The sequence below is a fragment of the Salmo salar genome, chromosome 23 (assembly GCF_965601325.2).
Source record: "Salmo salar chromosome 23, fSalSal1, whole genome shotgun sequence".
Lineage (NCBI taxonomy): Eukaryota > Metazoa > Chordata > Actinopteri > Salmoniformes > Salmonidae > Salmo > Salmo salar.
In genome coordinates this window covers 16,267,942-16,291,584 of record NC_138313.1, presented here as the reverse complement: position 1 = coordinate 16,291,584, position 23,643 = coordinate 16,267,942, and the positions used below count along the sequence as shown (strand labels likewise).

At 43.8% G+C, this 23,643-nt stretch overlaps 1 protein-coding gene across 8 annotated transcripts in view; it reads left to right on the top strand.

The window, feature by feature from the left end:
- Positions 1-23,643, top strand: part of LOC106584181 (receptor-type tyrosine-protein phosphatase F) — a 424,555-nt gene that overhangs the window by 394,712 nt on the left and 6,200 nt on the right. For all 8 annotated transcript variants that reach the window (XM_045706049.2, XM_082967931.1, XM_045706048.2 and 5 more), the window contains 10 exons: positions 5,692-5,789; positions 13,125-13,248; positions 13,951-14,126; positions 16,257-16,376; positions 16,596-16,750; positions 17,461-17,746; positions 19,556-19,734; positions 22,709-22,835; positions 22,952-23,077; positions 23,455-23,609. In XM_045706049.2, coding sequence (XP_045562005.1) covers positions 5,692-5,789; positions 13,125-13,248; positions 13,951-14,126; positions 16,257-16,376; positions 16,596-16,750; positions 17,461-17,746; positions 19,556-19,734; positions 22,709-22,835; positions 22,952-23,077; positions 23,455-23,609 — 1,546 coding nt within the window. The remainder of the gene's footprint in view (positions 1-5,691; positions 5,790-13,124; positions 13,249-13,950; positions 14,127-16,256; positions 16,377-16,595; positions 16,751-17,460; positions 17,747-19,555; positions 19,735-22,708; positions 22,836-22,951; positions 23,078-23,454; positions 23,610-23,643) is intronic.

The following is a 23,643-nucleotide window of genomic DNA, read 5'->3' as shown; positions in this document are numbered from 1 at the left end:
TTTGAACCAAAACCACATCCATCATTATTATAGTTCCCAGCATGCTCTATTGCAGGTTGGTTTTTAGAATTGTTTGTTTTAGTATCTATGTTTGTGCATGTGCATTGATGCATTGGGGAGTCCCAAGTGGCGCAGCGGTCTAAGACACTATATCTCAGTGCTAGAGGTGTCACTACAGTGCCTGGTTCGATGCAAGGCTGTATCACAACCGGTCATGACTGGGAGTCCAATAGGGCGGCTCACAATTGGCCCAGCGTTGTCCGGGTTAGGGTTTGGTAGGCCGTCATTGTAGATAAGATTTTGTTCTTAACTGACTTGCCTAGAAAAATAAAGATTACATTTTGGGGGGGGGGGGTTAGTTACATTTTTTGCACCCGTTACTGAAAAGTTTGGTCCAGTTTAAATGTCTTAGGTAGTCTCCGCACAATGTTCCTAATCCTGGAAATCATTCCGAATGCAGATGAATACAAACGCCAACTGTTGGATATCCTAACTCTGGATGGATTCCATAGGAATTACACATCACTTTGCAAACTGGCATAATGTGACTTGCAGGTAGAATTGAAAAATAATGATACATTTCCCAGGTTTTCCAGAAATCCTGGTTGGAAGATTCATGGAAATGGAAGAGGGAAATCTGAAATCATTCAACCAGTCAATTTTGATAACCCTACTTCCTTCCTGGCCTGAGGTATGAATTGGGGTACAATGATGCACTTACAAAGGTACAAAGGATGACCTTACAGAGTACCACTACAGTTACAAGTGTTTGTACCCCTTTAGGCACAAATCTAAACCTTTTGTTGTGTGTAATACAATGGGCTAAAACTTGTGGTTTACAGGCCACATAGGGCTTGCATGTTACATTATGGTGACTTACAAGGTGATATGTATGTTCTATTGGAATCCAGCCAGTGTAGGGATATACAACTTTTGGAACCTGTTTTCAGAATGGGTTGGGAAGACTACGCTATGAGACTACCTAAAGCAGGGCTTTCCAACCCAGTTCCTGGAAAGCTACCATCCTATAGGTTTTCACACCAACCCTAATCTAGCATACCTGATTCTAATAATTAGCTGGTTGATAAACTAAACCAGGTTAGTTACATCTGGGGTTGGTGCGAAAACATACAGGAGGGTAGCTCTCCAGGAACGAGGTGGGCGAGACCTGAGCTAAAGCATCTAAACTGGGACAGCCATTTCAGTAACAGGTGCAATAACATATTGGATCAGTTTAGAAAATATTTGTAATTTTTATTTGAGTGGCATAATATTAATTAATGAATCCATGTACATGCACAAACAGATAATGAAACAAACCATTTTGAAAAATCAAACTGCAATAGAGCATACTGGAAAACAAGTTAATGATTGTCATGGTTTTAGTTCAAAGTGATGTGTATGAGTTCCAGGCTCCTGTATTAGGGTAAAACTCGGCACTCAAAATACAGCCTTATAAAATATGTATGGCATTGTGCTAAAGTGACACTCCAGTCTCCTTTTCACATGATTTAACATCTGATTTACTTAACAAAAGGCACATCTCAATAGGTGGTACAGGTAAGTCATGACATAGCACAAATGGGTGGGTGGGCGCTTTCTCTTTTGTTCTCTATTGCTCTCTATTGTTCCTCACGCAAGGGGGGAGGCCGATGACATCACAATCCCATCAGACCAACTCCTTGAATGTGCTACTCCTTGAAGTTTTCAGTTTTCACTATTTTGCCTAAAACATAATTGTTGTACCCTTTCGTGTGTGGACATTACTGTATTTTATACTTGGGATATCTCTTTTAAACAGAAGAAGTTAAAAAATCACTGGAGGATGTCTTTAAAGATTTTCTTTAATAACATATTCAATTAGGATCTCACTTGGTGAAGTCCATGGGACCAAAAATGGATAAATGCAGCAATGATGTCTCTGTCACAAACAAATACAGTCATGGGTGGTAACTACAAGGTATTCTGGGAAATACACTAAGCAGTGTGTTAATTTCACACTTTCTCTGTGTTATTTGTTTTTGTTTTTAACACTGGAGAATTTTCTGTGTGGAGGTCATCATTTTGTCTTTGTTATATTGGAGGGTTGAGGATGAGAAGGATTGTAAGTTAACAAGGCCTAATGTATAGGATCATATCAATCTTGTAGTATTTGTAGTACTTGGGTTGAGGTGAAGTTGGTATACTCTATGCAAAGAGAGATACTGTAGTTGAGGATGGAAGGTACTATCTGTCGATCAACAACTCAAAGCGTTGGTTTTAGTCTGAGAGTTGAGATGTCCTCTCCCTCTAGACCTCCATTTATGACCTTAAGAAGCCTAAATGGTCTCTTATCATACCGTAAAACTTCAATTAAACGCTGTCTCAAATAGCCGCTGTCCTTTTTAATAGCCGGGCAAATAAACGTAAGTTTTAAATAAATGATGGGTCTAAATTAATTGTTTATGAGGTTGCCATTAAATAATAAAGTAATGACTCGAAGAAAGGATGGCAGTTTTTATCTCCAGTAAGAAATAGCTAGCCATTGGCTACTAAAAGCTGAGAACTGCTAGATAACTGGCAAGCAGGGTCCTGGTCAAATGTCGTGCACTATATAGGGAATAGGGTGCCATTTGGTACACAGCCTCTGTGTCTCTTCTAATGGGCTGCAATAACCCAGCTTGCTAATTAACTACCGTTGGAAGCAGCGTTGAACTCGAATTAAGCCCACAGAATCACTCTCCCTTTCTTTCTGTGCTTCCTCCTCTCCTCTCTCTCTAGCACTTTCTTCCTGTGCTCTCTCTCGCCCTCTTTCTCACTCGGTCTCTTGCTGTCGCTCTTTCTTACTCTATGCCGTCGCTCCCTCTCTCTCTCTCTAACCCTTCATCTCATCTCTCTCCCCCCCGTTCCTCTTTTCATCTCTTTCAAACCATCTCTCTCCCCTCCATCCCTCCACGCTGGGGTGTTTTGAAGCTAGATCCTTAACAGGGATCCTCTTTAGTATTTGTTCTAGTAATGTGCTATTAGATGGGCAGCTTGTGGGTCTCTAGCAGTGGGGGACCTGTCTGATGTTGTTTACACAAATAGAGGCAGGTATGTTGTTGACTAGGTTGCCTCTTACCTTGTGTGTCCTTCGTGAGCAACAATGAAGAACAGCGCTAGACAGCAGGCGTGTCCTAATAGCTCAGTTCTTTACTATCGATGCCTCTGTTGCATACTTAAGCACTCTATGATACTTTAATATAGGGTAGTAGTACATACAGTATAGTCTAAGTCTTATGTCTAAGACAGTTATGTGTCAGGGTACGTTTGGACTGTCATGGTAGCCCGGACCCAATATCATGAGGTGAAATCGAACAGTTCAATTTGCATCCAGGCTATTGTCGTGGATGGAGACCGCCTGGAATTCCATCATTCCTCTCAGTTTCAGCCTAACAAACTGACTCTCTTCAGACGTACAGACATTTACACAACCAGGCTTTCTGAAAACCTTGGTGCTCTTTCTCTATCCCCCTTTATCTCTCTCCTAATCCTTCTTTACCCTCTTCTCCCCTCCTTTTCCTCTCTTCCCCCTTCAACATGAACGATCCCTCTGGTATTGGCTGTTGAGTATGACACACCGACCTCCCCCATCTTCTCCCCACAGGTTCCAGTGCCCTCAGTTGTCCGAACACTCCAAGTTAGTTTTCATTCCTCCTGTGTTTTCTACCTATTTAAGCATATCCTCTTTCCTTCTCTCTCTCTGATCTCTCTCTCTCTCTGTGATCTCGCTCCTCTCTCTGATCTCTCTCTCTCTCTCTCTCTCTGATCTCTGAGTCACTCTGCATCAGTTCTCTCAGTAGCACAATCACAGCTCAGACTGTGCTTCGGGGGGAGTTGGGATATGCAAAAAAACACATTTCCAATTCACACATGTACAAGTGTGGATTATATGTATGTGTAAATTGGAAATGTGTTTATTTTTTTTTGCATATCTCAACTCCCCCTGAGGCACAGTCTGAGCTGTAATAGGACAAGTATAACTACCCATCAGTTACTTATTAGTGTTAGAACTGATCCTGATCTGTATATACAGTAGTTAGTTTATGTAGTCAGTGACTGTTGCACCAAAACTGACAGCAAGTGTTGTGATGGTGCTACATTGGGAGCTGAGGTGGAACACCCCCCTCCCCCTCCTCCAAGAACACCCACCTCCACCCTCTCTATTCATCCTCCACTGCTGATTTCTGTATGTCACCCACTAAGGCCATCTCATCTCGGCTCCATGCTAGCTGCACCTTCTCTGTGAACGTCTGATTTGTAGCTCAGTCGGCTGGATCCTCCCACCCCCTTCCACTGCACTCCCACTCCCCTCATCCCCACTAGCTGTGTCACTTCCTTTCCACAGGCTGGCCTCAGAACTGCTACCTGTCACCGCTGGCTGAGAACTATCCACAGTGTTTGATTGGATGATTGGATGGCTGTTTGTGGGAGGTCAGGGGTTATAGGAGAGAGTCAGGGTTTAGAGGTCAGAGCTTAGGGTCTTTAATAATAAGCCAATAAGATAAAAACGCAGTTATATACATAGAGCCTCTATTGACAATGATATCATTAATTTATTATTTGAATCAATATTATATGTTTGAGACATTTGTGTCTGTGTTTGTTGTGTAGTGGTGTCTATGTCTCGGTCTGTCCTGTCATTTTGGAGGATAATCCATTCGGTATTGCTTTGAGGACAAGCCGAGATGAAAGATTGTTCCTGCATCAAGTCCTAAGCTCTTTTACCGCTGAAAAAGGTTATATATTGTACATGTATGTGTTTTGTTTATAAGTCCCACACTTTGAGGTTACAATTTCAGCATCATTCGTTTCAGGATCAATAGCTATATATCACCTGGTAGCAAATGTATATGGTATATGTTCTAAAGTATTGTTTTGCTTTGTGACAATATCATTACTAATGTATTAAGATGTTGGTCTTATGTAGCTATAGCAAGGGATAGTTTTCACTTACCACTTCATGGAGAAATGGAAAGTGACCTGTTGTTAAAGCATGATGCTCTGAACATCCTCTCTCTCTCTCTCTCTCTCTCTCTCTCTCTCTCTCTCCTCTCTCTCTCTCTCTCTCTCTCTCTCTCTCTCTCTCTCTCTCTCTCTCTCTCTCTCTCTCTCTCTCTCTCCTCTCTCTCTCTCTCTCTCTCTCTCTCTCTCTCTCTACACTTCTTTCCATATCACCACTCTCAATGAGCTCTGTGCTTTGTCATTGCACTTGCATCAGTTCACTGGTTGCATATCTCACATTCAGTGTGTGTATGTCTGTTGTGTGCATGCATGTGTGCAGGTTAGCTTTTTCGTCATGAATCTTGTTCTGGAGGCAGCTCTGCAGAACGGTCACTAGCTTGCACAGCCACAAAGTCATAACATCTGATTTTAAACATAACACTAACCTTAACCTTAACCACACTGCTAACCCTAAACTTAAATTAAGAACAAAAAGTACATTTTGTTTTCATAAATGTTTACAATATAGCCAATTTTGACATTGCAGCTGGCACATCTAGCAGAAATCGCTCAGTTCTGCCTCCAGGACCACTCTCATCCCAATAAACGTTAACCTGCTGCAAGTGTGTGAGCGTCCATATATCACAGTGTGTTGTACGTTTCATCCATAGCTGAAGGAAAGTTTTATGTACTGCTGTAAATAGGTAACATTCTTCCTCTCTCCTTTAGGGATGATGGAGCACCCTCTCATCTCCACAACTGATCTGGCTAACCACATCGAGAGACTTAAGGCCAACGACGGACTCCGCTTCTCACAGGAGTATGAGGTAACTACCCCTGCTCTGCTCTGCCCTGCTGACCACCACTGGCTGTCTACAACTCAGTTCACTCATATACTGTAGTCTCTGTAGTCTCTAGATCTATAGTCTCTCTCAAAAGATTAGCTTGACACTTTGATTAGGGCTCACACACTGCCCTACAACCACTGGCTGTCTTTATCACTACACTCTTAGAAAAATAGGTGCTATTTAGAAACTAAAAGGGTTCTTCGGCTGTCCCACATAACCCTTTGAAGAACATTGTTTGGTTCCAGGTAGAACCCTTTCGTGGTCGATGACACAGTCGATGACGTGGCACGCAACCATTGGTTGATGCACAGAATGTCTCGGCAGGGGAACGCAACGCAACCATTGGGTGGATTCTATTATGCTGAGCCAGTGAGATGCCAGGGAGATGTTTTGCTCAATAAGCAGACCTGAGTGGGCCTTCCCCAATCAGAAAAGATTTAGGGGTGTCTCTATGGTGTCTTTATGTCTCTGCCTCGAATTGCTTCACTCTTGTTAGCTAGTGATAGCTAAGATTATCTATTATATTGACAAGATGTTCAAGTAACCGCTCTAACAATGAAAATACATGTCCTCAAATATGGAAGGCAGGCAGCAGGAGACGAGATCAGGTGGGACCATTCTAGCCAGTGAGAGAGCAGATACGTGTGTGAACAACAGGCGCAACTAAGTTGCAGAATGGCACGTGTGTCTACTTATAAGAGTGCATTTGTAACAACCTATACACTATGCTATTTGATCAAATAAGCGTCATGTACTTTGACACTCTCTCATAGACTTCCATGCAAAAAGATCTGCTTATATGGCAGGGACAGATTTTGGACAGAGGTTATCCCCTCTCTTCCTCTCTGGTGATAGCTAGTGATAGTGATGCACAAGCTAGGCCTATTTCAAACATTGCTCGTCTACACACACACACTTTGTTCTGCCATTTGGAATAGAGCGTGAGTCTGTGATTGGCCTCTAACACACACATTTGTATAAGCATAATTCTGATACAGTCATGACCACTCAAAGTGTAGTAGTCGTCAGATTACCGTGAGTGTCTTTTAATAGGTTATGCATACTGTTTAAATGATGTTTCAGTGGTGAGGGTTGGGATAGAAGCCCAGACTATGTGAACTGTTGTCATTTTAAAGGGTGAACAAAGCAATTAGGTAGAATTATGCAAATAGCTAGTAAAAAGTCTGAGCTAAAATTCTCACTCTGGTTTGTATGGGCAACACACACACACACACACACACACACACACACACACACACACACACACACACACACACACACACACACACACACACACACACACACACACACACACACACACACACATTTCTTCTTAATTGCCTACGATTAGTGATTCATGATGACTGCCAGCTACTGAGTGGTGAGTGCTGCCTTGCACCAGTCCAAGTCTCTCCCTGCCTGCGCTGTATTCAGACAGGTGAAAACCATGACAGTTGCTAGTTGATTGTGCCTTACTCTGTTTGGCACATGCTGTCCAACTCAAACGTTTCCTCAGTCGTGGGGACTGATGCCTTTTGCTGACACAGAGGAAGGAAGCAACACCATATGTTCAGGGAGCGTCGATTCAGCCAGAGATGACAATTTAGGATTGGGACTTTGCAAACAATTTATGAGAGGGCTTGGCTGGTAATGTACGCTGGGGAGTGACAACAGGTATTAATCAGGCTGTTCACCAGACACAATCACCTCCTAACGTGCCTCGCTAGATTAGGATATCATCGAAAAAAGAATGGGAGATGCTTTTTGAATACCGCTGCGCCGCTGCTGCATCGTTCAGTTATAGCAAATGATAGGTCTGTTTAACATGTCTTGTGCGTTCAATTCACTGCATTGCCTGTGTGGCTGTTTTTCCCTCGGTGGATCTGTCGACAGGTTCCATAAACAACAACAAGCGCACACAACCATGCGTACACACACATACACACACACTGTAAGACTTTTCTGTAATTTCAACAGTAAAACACTGCAGAATGCACAGTAAAATACCGTGAATTTGTTTCACAGTAAGACTTTTCTGTAATTTCAACAGTAAAACACTGTAGAACGCACAATAAAATACCTTAAATGTCTTTTACAGAATTAATGATTGTGCTTTGTGGGAAAATGTTGTGGGCTGGGAAAGAGTCTATGGCTTATTAACATATTTTAAGACTTGCATCTGAGGCTATATTTGTTGCACCCTTGAGTGAGAATGCTGTATCCACACAAAATACAGTAATATTCTGTACTTTAGGAAGCTTGAACCCCCCTTCCCCCACTTTGTTATTAGGTAGAATTAAGTAGAATTACACAAATAGCTAATAAAAAGTCTGAGCTAAAATTCTCACTCTGGTTTATATGGGCAACACACACACACACACACACACACACACACACACACACACACACACACACACACACACACACACACACACCACACACACACACACACACACCTTTATTCTTAAGCCTACGATGAGTGATTCATGATCACTGCCAGCTACTGAGTGGTGAGTGCTGCCTTGCGCCAGTCCAAGACTCTCCCTGAGGAATCCTTTATTCTCCCTGCCTGCGCTGTATTCAGACAGGTGAAAACAATTACAGTTGTTAGTTGATTGTGCCTTACTCTGTTTGGCACATGCTGTCCAACTCAAACGTTTCCTCAGTCGTGGGGACTGATGCCTTTTGCTGACACAGAGGAAGGAAGCAACACCATATGTTCAGGGTGCGTCGATTCACCCAGAGATGACAAATTTGAGATTGGGAATTTGCAAACAATTTATGAGAGGGCTTGGCTGGTAATGTACGCTGGGGAGTGACAACAGGTATTAATCAGGCTGTTCACCAGACACAATCACCTCCTAACGTGCCTCGCTAGATTAGGATATCATCAGGAAAAGAATGGGAGATGCTTTTTTTTCCCAGTTATAGCAAATGATAGGTCTGTTTAAAATGTCTAGTGCGTTCGATCTACTGCATAGCCCATGTGTATGTGTGTCTGTTTTTCCCTCGGTGGATCTGTAGACAGCTGACATAAATAACAGCACGCGCTCGCTTACGCTCTGACACACACACACACACACACACACACACACACACACACACACACACACACACACACACACACACACACACACACACACACACACTATAAGACTTATGTAATTTCAACAGTAAATTACTGTAGAATGCACAGTAAAATAAAAAAAAATTACAGCACACTAAGACTTTTCTTTAATTTCAACAGTAAAACACTGTAGAATGCACAGTAAAATACCTTAAATGTGTATTACAGAATTAATGATAGTGCATTGTGGGAAAATGTTGTGGGCTGCGAAAGACATTACATATTTTAAGGCGTGCCTTGTAAGAGGCTATATTTGTTGCACCCGTGAGTTAGAATGCTGTAACCGCACAGAATACGCTAATATATACTGTATTTCAAGAATTTTAGAAACCTTGTCCTGAGAATCTACAGTATATTACTGGCCAAATGCTGCCAGAAATTTTACTGTAATTCAGAATACAGTACCATACTGCATTTTTGGTGCGCCGAAAGCATTTTAAACATGAGTGGGAGTATGGTATTGTTTCTGACTCATTAACATATTTTGAGGTTTGTCTTGTAAGAGACTATATATTTGTTGCACCCGTTAGTGAGAATGCTGTACAAAATTAACTGATATGTGGTAGTAGATCCGTAAGAACTTAATTTAACTAGGGAACAGATCAGAATGGGAGCAAGTCTCAAACCTTTAATGGTTGAGTGGCTAGCCATGTCATTTTCATCTGTTTTGCCATGTAATCACTATGAGTTTAGCAGTGACAGGAAACCGAGGCTTTCTGAAGGCTTCGGCGCTTTCATCAAATTGTGCCAAAAAACGGTTAATTACCCTGAGCTTCATTATCTGTTCACAATGCACATTAGTGACATCTGCTGGTCAGAAATAAAAAGCAGCGTGTGATTATCACAGGTATTTTTTCTCTGTTTCCGTCATAATATTATGGTAAGTCGTTGGCTTTAGTAGCCAATAATCAGTTGGAATACCAGGTTCGCATCTTACATCATGTTTCCATTTTTTTGCCTTCCAGTTGACTCTTTTTCAAAAACTGAATCTATGGCATTATTTAGGATGCTTAAGACAGAAGCTTATACTAAATAATGCAAATTATTTTAACAGCAATGCAGAAAGAACAATTTTCTAAATAGTGTGCCTTTAACAGGATTCAAACGCATACCCCCACATCAGTGAATGTTCCATTGTTCCCTACTCTACCAGCTAAGCTACCGGTCAGGTGAAAAATATTTTGTACAAAATAATATGTAAGTATAGTGTCCAGTCAGTGTTTGAAAGCAGCTTGGATTCGGAAAAACCACCGGAACCAGGGTGTAATCAGTGGGATCTCGCATTTTGCAACACATGGTTTGAAAAAGTACGTGATCAAACTAAGCTTCGTACGTCATTGATGACGTACTTCTGATAAAGTGATACACGCATCGGCACACTGCTTCGAAGTTAGCTTCTTAGCGATTTCAACTCATGCCTCAGAGCTCTGGTATCAAGCATAACATCACTACAGGTTGGAAGCCTTCGTTAACACTTACAGAAAATGTTTTACTTGCTGTAAGGACAAGAGCACCCGCTAAATGACCAAAATGTACATGTTAAAATGAAAACTTGCAAAGAACACTGGGTAATATGTCACTGGGTATTTACAGTAATATGTTGTAATTGTAATTGGTACTGTTAATTAAATTACAGTAACATTTTTGGTTCCATAAAAAGGTTTACAGTAGCTGTACTGTAAAATGAATTACAGTAACTTACTGGCCAATTGCTGCCAGTAAGTTTCTGTACATTTTACAATAAATGTTTGACATAAATAACATCACATCTAGGCCCTCAGGGAATCAGAGGCGTATTCTGGAGTCAGGAGACAGGTGCATCTCTCTCAGGATGCGTCCCAAATGATACCTTATTGTGGGTCATGGTCAAAAATAGTGCACTGAATAGGGAATATGGTCCCATTTGTGGTGCATGCTCTGTTTTGTCTATGATAAATACAGCAAACAATGTCTTTCAGCCACTCGGCCAGACACTGTCAGCCATACTGTGTGTGTGTGTGGTGTGTGTGTGTGTGTGTGTGTGTGTGTGTGTGTGTGTGTGTGTGTGTGTGTGTGTGTGTGTACTGTATCAGTGCACGTGTGGGTGGTGTGTTTGTGCATGTTAGCAGGGAAATAGCTAATTATGATCCTGCAATATATTATCACCCTCCTTAGAGAAGCTGTTTAAATAAAACATGTATTTGTTACGTACACAGAATAGTACACCTTGCTACCTGTGTAGCTAACTGAAGCAGCAATATAGAAGTATGTTAAGCATTACAAAATACACAATATAAGTAGTATATGCCACAAATGGTACCCTATTCATTGTGTAGTACACTACTTTTGACCAGGGTCCGTAGGGCTCTAGTCAAAGCTAGTGCACTATATATGGAATAATATTGTGCCATTTGGGCCACAGCCAGTTACTGTATGAAGTGTCTTGACAGGATTTGATATCAGCTGAAATACAGGAGCTATTCTTGAAGCATCACCGTGCTGCTGGTTTAGGATGCAGCTTGTGGAACACACACACACACACACACACACACACACACACACACACACACACACACACACACACACACACACACACACACACACACACACACACACACACACACACACACACACAGACACACACAGCTAGTGAAAAACAAGCTAAGGGCTCTTCAAATGTCAAAGTCAATTTTCCTCGCCTATGTAAATTCAGCCTCTTGTGCCAAACGTTAGCATGGTATCTCTGCCTCACGGAGGTACACACCATGGCGGCCCTCTGGGCTTTTGTCTTTTTATCGGTCTGTTTTGTGGGTGCCTGTTTTTGTTTCTGAGAGGGATGGAAATGCGGCGGTGTCGGCGAGAGAGCGGGATTGCAGTGGCATCCACGGTAACTGATATTCACATCCACTGGGCGCATTAGCAATAATGTGTGTTGTTTGTCAGAGAAACGCAGCAAAAGCTTTACCTAACAGGCTGTTAAATAAGATGCGCTCAACCTCTCTCACCATTGTCATTGATATGAGCAGACAGACGGGCCCACATGCCTTCTCAGCCAGCCATTCAGTCAGGAGGAAACAACCAGAATGCGCAGCCCTTTTCCTTTATGTGTGTGTGTGAGCGAAGGAAGAGAGAGGCAGAGAGAGGGAGCGGGAGAGGGGAGGGAGAAAGAGGGCAAGACAGAGAGGGGAAAAGGAGAGAGACAGAGAAGGCGAAAGAGAGAGGCGAGACAGTGATGCGGTTGGGGGAGATTTTTCAGTATGATGTGAGATCAGTGATCAGAACAGAATGGTCAATAATGAATAACAATGTAGTGTCTGTCATTATTTAGTTGGACCAGAGCCTTTGTCCAGTGCCAGGGATCGATACAGGGCTCAGATGAATCATCAACCTGCGCAGCGGTGGCTAACCCATGCCCTGCCTACCATATGTTCCGCTCTCCCTCACTGTGTCACATACTGTAGTATAGACTACTTCTATATACTGTATGTATTTGTACTGTACTCTATACTACATTGTTCCACCAGTAAACATTGTTTCAACTTCTTTCAATGGTCTCTGGACAGCCTCCTCATTTTGGTCTTCCTTATTTGAGGATACAGTAGTATATCTGATTTGTACGAGCTTGTTATAGCGTAGATATTTCCTATTTCCTAGGTTTGGGGTTCGACCACAGTGTTTTAATTCATCCTGAGTGTTCTCCCCTCTCTGTGTGGAAGGGCTTGGAGGTCGTGACCTCAGGCTGGGTAGATTCAGGATCGCTGACAGAGATTGTTTCTGCTCTGTTCACCTCCATGACTTCTTGATTTCATCAGCACAGCTCTCCTTGGCCATTAGGTGGCCCAGAGATGGTAGAGCCATGACCGAGAGGTGATTTTATGACTACAAACAGCCCGGGGGGGGGGGGGGGCAGAGTGCTGTGGGATCACATAGGGCTGCTTTTATTACAGAACAGACATTGAAAAGGATGGGGAATGAGTTCTGGTGCCTCCATCATCCTTTAGAATTAAACATACCGAACCTACTTTCCTCACAAAACCCTGCAAGGCTATTGAGTTTTAAGAAATATGACTGGAAAAATGACAATATGTCTCTTCTTCCTCCTCTCTCTATCTCTCTCTCCTTCCCCCTATCCTTCTTTCTTTCTCCCCTTCTCTCTCTCCCTTCTTCTCTCTCCATTGCACTCTCTCACTCCATCCCCCCTTCATCAGTCTGTAGACCCTGGCCAGCAGTTCACGTGGGAACACTCTAACCTGGAAGTAAACAAGCCGAAGAACCGCTATGCAAATGTCATCGCCTACGACCACTCCAGGGTCATTCTCACCTCCGTCGACGGTATGTTTGGTGGATTTGTTGTTGTTGTTGTGAAGTGTTTTCGAGATTTATTTCTCTTTTTAATAACTGGATGTGGGGAGGTAATGTGTTATGAGATAAGTGAGCACCTCTCAGAGTTTTTTTTAGGTTATGTTTTGCTTTTTAGGGAGGGGTGGTGGGAGGTATTGTGATGTTATTAACTAAGTGAGGCTGTCACAATAAAGAATATCCAAAGCCAAGTCTGTAGACAGTAAGCTCCTACCCACTGCAAAGACATGTCACAACAATATATCTCTCAACCCAATCCCCAGGTGTGACAATGCTTCTCCCTCACTTACTGTCCGTCTGTCTCAGTTTGGAGTCAGTCAGTGATATAAATGTCATTGCATCCTACTGCTTGTGGATGTGTCTTTCTTCTCTAATGTGTTGTGCTGTGTGGGGCTGTTTCATGCTGTGGAGGGGGTGTTGATATCGTGTTGAAAACCTACCAGCCTGCTAGGTAACATCCCAAATAGCACCCTATCCTGTTTATAGCACACTACTTTTGACCAGAGCCCTATGGGCCCTGGTCAAAAGTAGTGCACTATAGGAGATAGTGTGCCATTTGGAAAGAAGTGATGGAGTGCCATTGCACTATGGGCGGGGGTCAAAATAAGTGCACTATATAGGGAGCCATTTGGGACGCACCCCGAATGTTTCCTAACACTGTCTTCCGTGCTACAGGAGTGCCAGGTAGCGACTACATCAACGCTAACTACATAGATGGCTACAGGAAGCAGAATGACTACATCGCTACACAGGGCCCGCTTCCTGAAACCCTGAGTGACTTCTGGAGGATGGTGTGGGAGCAGAGGACCAACACCATCGTCATGATGACCAGACTGGAGGAGAAGTCACGGGTGAGTGACTGAACACGCACACACTGTCTCAGCATTACATTTTAGTCATTTAGGAGACGCTCTTATACCGAGCAATTAGGGTTATGTGCCTTGCTCAAGGGCACATCAACAGATTTTTCACCTTGTCGTCTCTGGGATTCGAACCAGCGACCTACCGGTTACTGGCCCAACATTCTGAAACGCCAGGCTACCTGCTGACACACGCGCACACACACACACACACAATGTCTCAGGACACACACACACAATCCCTCCCCACACACACGTCCTGACCATTGATTCACCCTCTGCTGTCATTGACCCTGCACTCACAGACAGTAACAGTCCCAGTAGTCTCACCCTGGCTCTCTAATGGACAGAAGGTGTGAGCGTTGACTGTTAGGTGGCAAAACCCTAATCGAGGTATTTGAATAGACTCTGTAAATAACTGACACTTTGACTGCATGATGGCAGCAAGACAGACAGCACACACACACACACACACACACACACACACACACACACACACACACACACACACACACACACACACACACACACACACACACACTCACACACACACACACACCCCCCCCCTAACACACACCTACTTTCTCTAGCAGGATTAATAACTCTGTACCTAAAGGTCATCCCATAGTGTCACAGCTTCCTGCCAAACTTAACATCACACCTGTCTCTCTGGCCCCAGGGTCAACTCATCATTCAATTACCTTTCACCTTTGAATCTTGGCCCCTGTGTGTCATCATCACCACAGCAAGGTGTCTGCTGGTAATATCCCAACCCCACCGCTGTGTCCTCTGATAACCTCCATTTTCACCGGTTTTGTCTAAAAGGAATACAGCTTTTGTCAAAATTGACTTTTGTAGCAGATTTAGGAGAATTTATGCAGCAGGTTAGGAGAATGAACGTAGCAGGTTAGGAGAATTAGGTTAAGGTTAGGAAAAGGTTTAGGCTTAGCTATAATGCTAAATAATTCAACTTTTGACGTCAATTTAACAAAAGCTGTATTCCATCTAGAGATGACAATTTTCACCCCTTACTATCAGTCTCACTAGAGAGGAAATGAACGGGAGGGGAGTACCTGAAAGAGAACACACCAGAGGAATTTATGTGACTGTCCGTAGCGACTGACATGGGGATGGCTGAGACGCAGTGACACCCCCTTCACTATGAACAACCAGAGCACAGTACCTACCTTCAGTAATGTTAGGGACAGCAGCCATTTCCAACTGGCACTAGTCTGGGTGGATGTGGGGAAATGTTCCTGTAAAACAGATCAACATAAAACACCAGTAAAATGAAAAAAGAAATATTATTATCTGTGTACATGGTCTGTGTTTGGAAGAAATGTACCAGTTAGCTCTTGGCTGTGTGCGTCTGTGATGTTCAGTGGAATGTGTCCAGGTGGTGACCCTACTGTCCACCAGACTGTCCAATCAAAATGCCCCCTCACAATGCCCTGACCAATGACCCTGGAGCACCAGGCTGCTGTCCAATCACAAAGCCCTGACTAATGTCCCTTTGACATAGAGGTCTGGAGGAGAAGAGAGGCACCAGTCATGCTGGCTAGGGTCCCTGGGCCTAGATTCCCCTAGAGATGGGCCCCTGAACCCCAGCTGGCAATCTCTCTCTGCTTTCACTCTCTCCCCTCTTTCTCTCTCCTTCTCTCCCTCTATCCCTTTCTCTCCCTCCAGGACATGAATGACACAGTGGAGCAGAAGCAGTTCAAGCTGTCATCCTTCACTTAGCCTCAGTCCCTCTCCCATAACACTAACCCTCTCAGTCCTTGTCCTATAACACTGAGCCTCTCAGTCCCTGTCCCATTTCACCAAAACACTAGGCCCCTTAGGCAGCTTTAGTCCCTGTCCTATCAACCTACTGTAACTCTGTGTCAATGCTCTCATGCTAAAGCTATGCTCAGAGATCTTCATTGTTCAGTGTCTGCGAGTGGAAGTCTCTCCTCTCTTCCTCCATCCCTCTCATCCTCCTCTCATCCTCCATCCCTCTCATCCTCCTCTCATCCTCTCACCCCTAGTCCTTGGCACTGTCCCTTTACTGTAACCGCAGTGTCAGTAACACTATTCTACACTAAGGCTGAACTTTATTGTTCTTTGCCTGTGTGTGTACAGGTGAAGTGTGACCAGTACTGGCCCAGTCGGGGTACAGAGACCTATGGGATGATCCAGGTGACCATGTTGGACACTGTGGAGCTGGCTACCTATAGCGTACGCACCTTCACCCTCTATAAGGTAAGAGCCATACATGTAGAGGTATAGTATGTATTTTAGTCCAAGAGTGACCAGCTCTCGACCAGCTGGAGGGCAATGATCCCGGAATGTATTCTCGAGCTTTTATCAAATCTCTTACTAGCTAACTCGGTGTTGTAAATATAAATGTTTGTCATAGAGACTACCCAGAATGTGGCCACCAGTGTGCGTTTGTGGTGTTCTGATACGTTGCTCTACCAGAATGGCTCCAGTGAGAAGAGAGAGGTTCGTCAGTTCCAGTTCATGGCCTGGCCAGACCATGGAGTGCCTGAGTACCCTACCCCCACCCTGGCCTTCCTCCGCAGGGTCAAGGCCTGCAACCCGACAGACGCAGGGCCCATGGTGGTCCACTGCAGGTAACCCCCATCTCGGACACATCCCCTTCACTGCGAACATCTGGAATGAAGTCAATAAAACTGCCCGGGAACAGGGTTCACTGAAGTTGCGCTGTTGAGGCTCTTTCCGCTGGTGGAAATAAGCCTAAGCCAGAACCATCTCACAGATATGTGACTTTTCCCACACAAAAGCCACCCACACACACACACACACACACACACACACACACACACACACACACACACACACACACACACACACACACACACACACACACACACACACGCGCGCACACGCACACACGCACACACGCATACCGACACAACACAAACATACACATTACACACACACACACACTTTTACACACATAACTTGCTGCTGTTCCTTATTTTACTCTTATGATTATCTATCCTGATGCCTAGTCACTTTACACGTCCTTCATTTACATATATACCTCAAATACCTTGTACCTCTGCACATTGATCTGGTACTGGTACTCCCTGTATACTGCATAGCTCCATTCTTGTGTATTTATTTTTTTAAATGTTGTATTATTATTTTCATTATTTTGAAACTCTGCATCGTTGGGAAGGGCTCATAAGCGAGCACTTCACCGTAAAGTCTACACCAGTTGTATTTGGTGCATGTGACACATTCTTTTTATTTCATTTGTTCCTGTCAGTGTACTATACATGGCTATATAGTTACAGTGCCCTGTCTGTCCCCACAGTGCTGGTGTAGGGCGGACCGGTTGCTTCATCGTGATCGAAGCCATGCTGGAGCGTATGAAGCATGAGAAGTCTGTGGATATATACGGTCATGTGACGTGTATGAGAGCTCAGAGGAACTACATGGTGCAGACGGAGGACCAGTACATCTTCATCCACGAGGCCCTGCTAGAGGCAGCCACCTGCGGTAACACAGAGGTCCCTGCACGCAACCTGTACGCACACATCCAGAAACTCACCCAGGTCACGCCCGGAGGCACCGTTTCCGCCATGGAGCTAGAGTTCAAGGTAGAGTAACAAAACATGGAGTTTGAGAATAAGGTAACAGCCCTGCTTTGTAGCCTGGTCCCAGATGGAAACAATGACCATAGCAGTTAGAAGGACAGCGCAAACAGTGTGGCAACAGCCTCTCTCCTTGTACATTACAATTCAGTTCTATGTTATGAACTTAACTTGAAAGATTGTTGGAGGGCAACCTTGAAATCAGACTCGAATGCTAGGGACTTGGGAATTGACTGGTTATGCTTGAGTTTAAGTGACATGACTACATAATTGGTAAAGTTACTAACTGGGGCATTTAGTTATGAAACAACAGTAGAGTTGTTGTTGTTTCAGTGTGTACGATGCAGTGGGGGCAGGAAGTTAATGTCTTAGTGTGTTTGGAACAAGGAGTGGGAGAAGAAAAGGAGGAGGAGAATGAGGAGGAGGAATTTTCCTCACCCTCACACTAACTCTTAAGAGGGGTGTTCTGTTTCAGAGGCTAATCTTCTGGACTGGGGATGAGAGACTGAGAACGAGGAAGGGAGGAAGAGAAGAGAGAGGCTCGGGGGATGGAGAGAAAGAGAGTGATCTAGTGAGGGAGGAGTGTTGGGGCAGGCTGACCGGCTGACAGCCTGTAGATAAAGCCTCAGTGGGTTGGAGAGCTGATGCATCCTGGGATTGGGCCTATACCACTGGGCTCCAGCGACTGTATTGGTCCCCCTCAGATACTCACTCTCTGCATCCCAAATGGTACCCTATTCCCTATATAGTGCACTATTTTTGACCAGGACCCATAGGGCTCTGAGTAGTGCGCTATGTCGGGATTAGGGTGCCATTTGGGGTGCACACACTCACAGCTTCCCGCTGTAGGAAAACAAAACTGCTCTAACCAGCCTCCTTCTGGGGGACTCACCACCACAACCAAAATGATGTGGGTCAAACTTGTTTAGCAAGCAGGATGATTGTAAATCCGCAGCGAGTATAATTAGGTTTTGATGCTCAGTACCACTCGCAAATTTGTTTCACAAGCAAGGTCTGAAATTTACACTTTGGTTTTTTGCTACTGACGGAGAATCACATTAAGAGGACCCTGTCAGCAAAGCCAGCAAAAATATAAATACTCTATCCCCCTCTCATCTGGGAGAAAATGCTTTTACATTTTAAAAGTTTGGTTTTGGTTTGCTATTCCATAACTTTGACATGTAGGCCTGTGCATCTCTCTTAACAGCCGTCTCAAATGTTGTGTGAGTATTTGTTTTCGACTCCCTGATGTCTCCGTATGTGGCTGTGGCGTCGACACTTAGGATGAGTTTAAGGAGGAGAGAGAGAGAGAGGGAGAGAGAGAGAGAGAGAGAGAGAGAGAGAGAGAGCTCGGCGTTGCCAGTGTCAGCAGGCAGTTGTTTGAAGATGGAGAACAAAGGGGCTTGACTCAAAGCTCATCATTTTCATGCATCAATAATAGTGTTAGCCCCTATGCCCTCCAAAATCCCTGCCCATACACAGCAGCGCTAGGCTGGCTGGGATCCCCGGCTTTACAACTTTGAAGGAAGGAAGGTGGGCGTCAGGGAAAAGCTGTGGCAACAGTCGTCGTCGGGTTAGAGGCAATTTGACTGCACCCCATGGGTGCACTCCATTCCAGTAATTATAAGGGTAAGGGTTGGTGTTTCTCTACAGTAGCACACAGTTCTTTAATCTGAGCCATGTTTTTAATCCATGCATCCATCCATGCATCCCTCAACAGTATACCAAAACAAGTGGAGGCGCTGCCATTTTGCAAAAAAAATCATCCCAGATTGTATCTTAAATCTGTCCATTCCTCTTCCCTTCCTTCTCCAGAAACTGTCCAACTCTAAAGCACATACCTCAAGATTCATCAGTGCCAACCTCCCCTGCAACAAGTTCAAGAACCGGCTAGTGAATATCATGCCTTTTGAGTCCACCCGCGTGTATCTGCAGCCTATCAGAGGTGTGGAGGGCTCCGACTACATTAACGCCAGCTTCATCGATGGATACAGGTGAGAGAGAGGGAGATGAGGAGAGGAGAGAAGGAGGGAGGAGAGGAGAGGAGGAGAGGGGGGAGGGCAGAGAAAGAGAGGAGAGGAGATTCAAACTGTGAAAATGAGACATGAAATATTCTAAAGACTAGAATAAGTGAGATGGGGGATGGTGAGAATAGATTAAATAGAAATGGAGAAGACTGAATCCATCCTGCAGACAGCTCCTCTAATGAGCAAGGAGGTGGACCTTTCCTGCAGCGGCTGACAGCAGTGGATTATGGTGTGACATGGAGACCAGTGTTTTCCTGTCTCTCTTCCTTGTTGTGTCTGTTGTCAGGGCAAATTGGTCATAGTGGCAGTACTGTCCATTCCTTGCCGCATTTCTCCTGTGGTAAATAAATAGTCTGTTTGTGACAGGTGACAAACTACTCCTGGAAGAGGAATAAAATTATGACTTATTGTGATTACTCTGTTCTTGTCCGCTGATTCCCACATTCCTTTACTGTATGGGAAACACTCTTTTAAAGACATTTGTTGATATTTGGAATAATAACAGTGAAATGAAGCACCTGTTGTTCTTACTGAGATGGATGGGAAGGTTTTGAGAATTCCATAATATACAGCTGGGTGTGTACGTGCAAGTGAGCATTAATGTGTGCGCAGAGATGGGCACTATTTCTGTTGAATGTATTTGAAATACGTATTTTGTATTTACAATTTTATTTGCCTGAACTACAATCCAATGTTTTTTGTAACGAGATACTTTCAAGAGCTGTAATTGGTATTTTCAAAATACAAAAATACTTTTCAATACCATTTTTTTTTTATAGCGGTTCACAACTTTGTGGCTCCCTTTCAGCTTGCATTGGTATCAGAAGTCCGATGGCACTATGGCGTGATAAGCGTGTCTGTTAAATGACCAAATTGTAAATGTAGATATAAAAATGAACACTTCTAAAGCATGCTGAGTATTATTCTAATGAGCTCTGCCCCTAAAAGGAGTCCAATAAAAAATCCAGTGTGCTTTGCAGTTGTTCATTTCACATTTACAGTTTGGTCATTTAGCAGAATGCGCAACCAGGGGGACCCTAGGAGACGTTCTTATGTAGAGAGTCTTACAGGCTGTGCATTCAACTAAGGTCAATAAAAAACACATATCGCAGTTATAGCAAGTAAAAAGTCTCTGTAACCATTACTGAGAGTGATGTTTTTAAGGGGTCGACTTGCTAATGTATTTTTGTATTTTTAAAGAAATACAATGCTTTGCAAACGTATGTTGTAATTTATTTTGATATGTTGGTCTTTAGGGTATTTTGTAATTGTTCTTTGTGATTTTTGCCAATCCCTGTGTGCGTGAGTGTGTATGCTTGAGTGTGAAAGTGTGTGTGAGGTGCTTGGCGGCTTCTGTTCAGGTATTGTCCCATATCAAATTAATACCTAATCAGAGTGGTCCCATAGAGAGTCTCCTTTATGGAAGTGTAAACACTGTAATTGGCAATAATCTACAATGCTACAACACGCTAATGAGTGAATGTCTGAATGAATAGGAGCTTTCCTCCTTTTTGGAGGATTTGTTGAGTGTTTTCTGTTTGGATTTCCTCATCCACACACACACACAATAGCAAGCAAGCAAGCAAACACCTCCTCTGTGCCTAATAAAGTCCCTGGGGCTGCCCCACCTGAGGGAGAGTAGGGAAAGAAGAGAGGAGGAGGGAGACAAGGAAGGTAGAAGTAATTCATCTTTAGTTCATGTAGCGGTAATTAAGAGTGAATTAAGACAGAGAGGTGTTAGCCTGCATCCCAAATGGCACCCTATTCCCTATATAGTGCACTTTTAATCAAAAGTAGAGCACTATATAGGGAATAGGGTGCCATTTGGGACTCATTCGAGGTGTTAGTATTCTATTTCGCGGGAGGCAGGTAGGCATCACATCTTTAAAGTGCCAGAGGGGATTAGAATGTCTTAAGTGAAGAAGGGGAGGATAATGATGATGATGCAATGATGATGTCATTCTGGTTAAGTTTCTGATATCCTGGGGTGGTAATTCAAACTATCTAGTCTATTGCCAGCTATGCCACTGACATAATGATGTAAGTCACTGAAGTTGTGCACACCAGACATTACATACATACCAAGCACTGTCTTGGTAGAGCAAGGATCTCTATGCATGCCTGTTAATTTCTTTATTGCTATTGCTATGTCAGAACACTCAGAATCCAATAATTCAGCTGAAGAAACTGAATATCCATGTGTCAGTCAAACCTATCAGATGTTAGAGACCCTTTGAACATTGTGCTGAGGCTGGTCTTAGTTATTACTCAGAAAGTAAGAGCAAAGATAAGTAGAACTCACAATTCCAGCAGCACCTTAGATAGATAGAACTCACAATTCCAGCAGCACCTTGTACTGTAGTTCATGCCTCATATAGAAAGCACTGTCTGTCTCTGTATGGTTGTATAAGCAATGATGTATGGCTTTAATGTATCCTGCTGTAGCCTATAACATGGAGGAGCAGACCATATAGCTGCTTTAATCTCATGGTCAGTCATTTCCTGCAGTGTGTGTGTGTGTGTGTCTGGCCGTACGAATGTATGCGTCTTGGGAGGATTCTCACATGTTTGTCGGGATTCCTGACAGAAACGTAATCACATTAACGCCACTACTCCTACAGCTTCACATTGCCCTCTACTGTTGATCTAGTGGAACTGGACCCCAGCTGCAACGCTGCGGTTCTCACTGCCTTGAAGGGGAATAGGAACTTAATTTGTCAGCAGCATAACATAATGAAAATACACCAAGCCCAGACCCCATTATCAGCACAAGGGCCTCTCAGATCACAGTAGGACCACACAGGGCTCAACGTGGATACTCTAGGTCTATGGGGATGTATTGAAGTGTACCTTATATCCTTTGTAGTTATGATGTTATCCTGACTCCCTGTGTCATGGCATTTCCTGTATCCTGACGTAACTTGTGTCCCGTGTCTCTCAGGCAACAGAAGGCCTACATAGCCACCCAGGGCCCGCTAGCAGAGACCACAGAGGACTTCTGGAGGATGCTGTGGGAACACAACTCTACCATCGTCGTCATGCTCACCAAACTCAGAGAGATGGGACGGGTGAGTGGCATAGATACTGTACATACACTGGTAATACACGCACACACATGCATGGACACACACTAATGGATGGTATTGTTGATATGACAGTTCTGTCATTGTTGTCTGTTTCTTAGGAAAAGTGCCATCAGTACTGGCCTGCTGAGCGCTCTGCCAGGTACCAGTACTTTGTAGTGGACCCCATGGCTGAGTACAACATGCCCCAGTACATCCTCCGAGAGTTCAAGGTCACAGACGCCAGGGTAAGTCCATCTCTCCATCTCTCCATCCATCCTCCCTCTTCTCCCTAGCGACGTACATCTCGCTCTGCTCTATGCAATTGTTGTACATAGCTGTACGCTAAGCATATTTTCCGAGTGAATTGTTTGAACACATAATTATCTCTGCACTGTGGTTATGTTCTGATGTTCTGTGTATAGAAATAGATTCTGCATGTTACAGCAAAGACAATTGTAGCTTGAGAACACACTAAAACAATACTGGTAACATTACTCAAATTCTGTGGGTATAATGCTTTATGTAGTGGTATAAGCATGTATGAGCCTTTATAATGTCTAATAATAAGGCTTAAAGAAAATACTCACTTTATGCCCATCATCCATTACTCACCACCTCTAAGGATGGCCAGTCTAGGACCATTCGTCAGTTCCAGTTCACTGATTGGCCAGAACAAGGGGTGCCAAAAACTGGAGAGGGCTTTATTGACTTCATTGGCCAAGTGCATAAAACCAAGGAACAGTTCGGACAGGATGGACCCATCTCTGTGCACTGCAGGTAAGGGAAACCAATGACAATTACCATTGTGTGT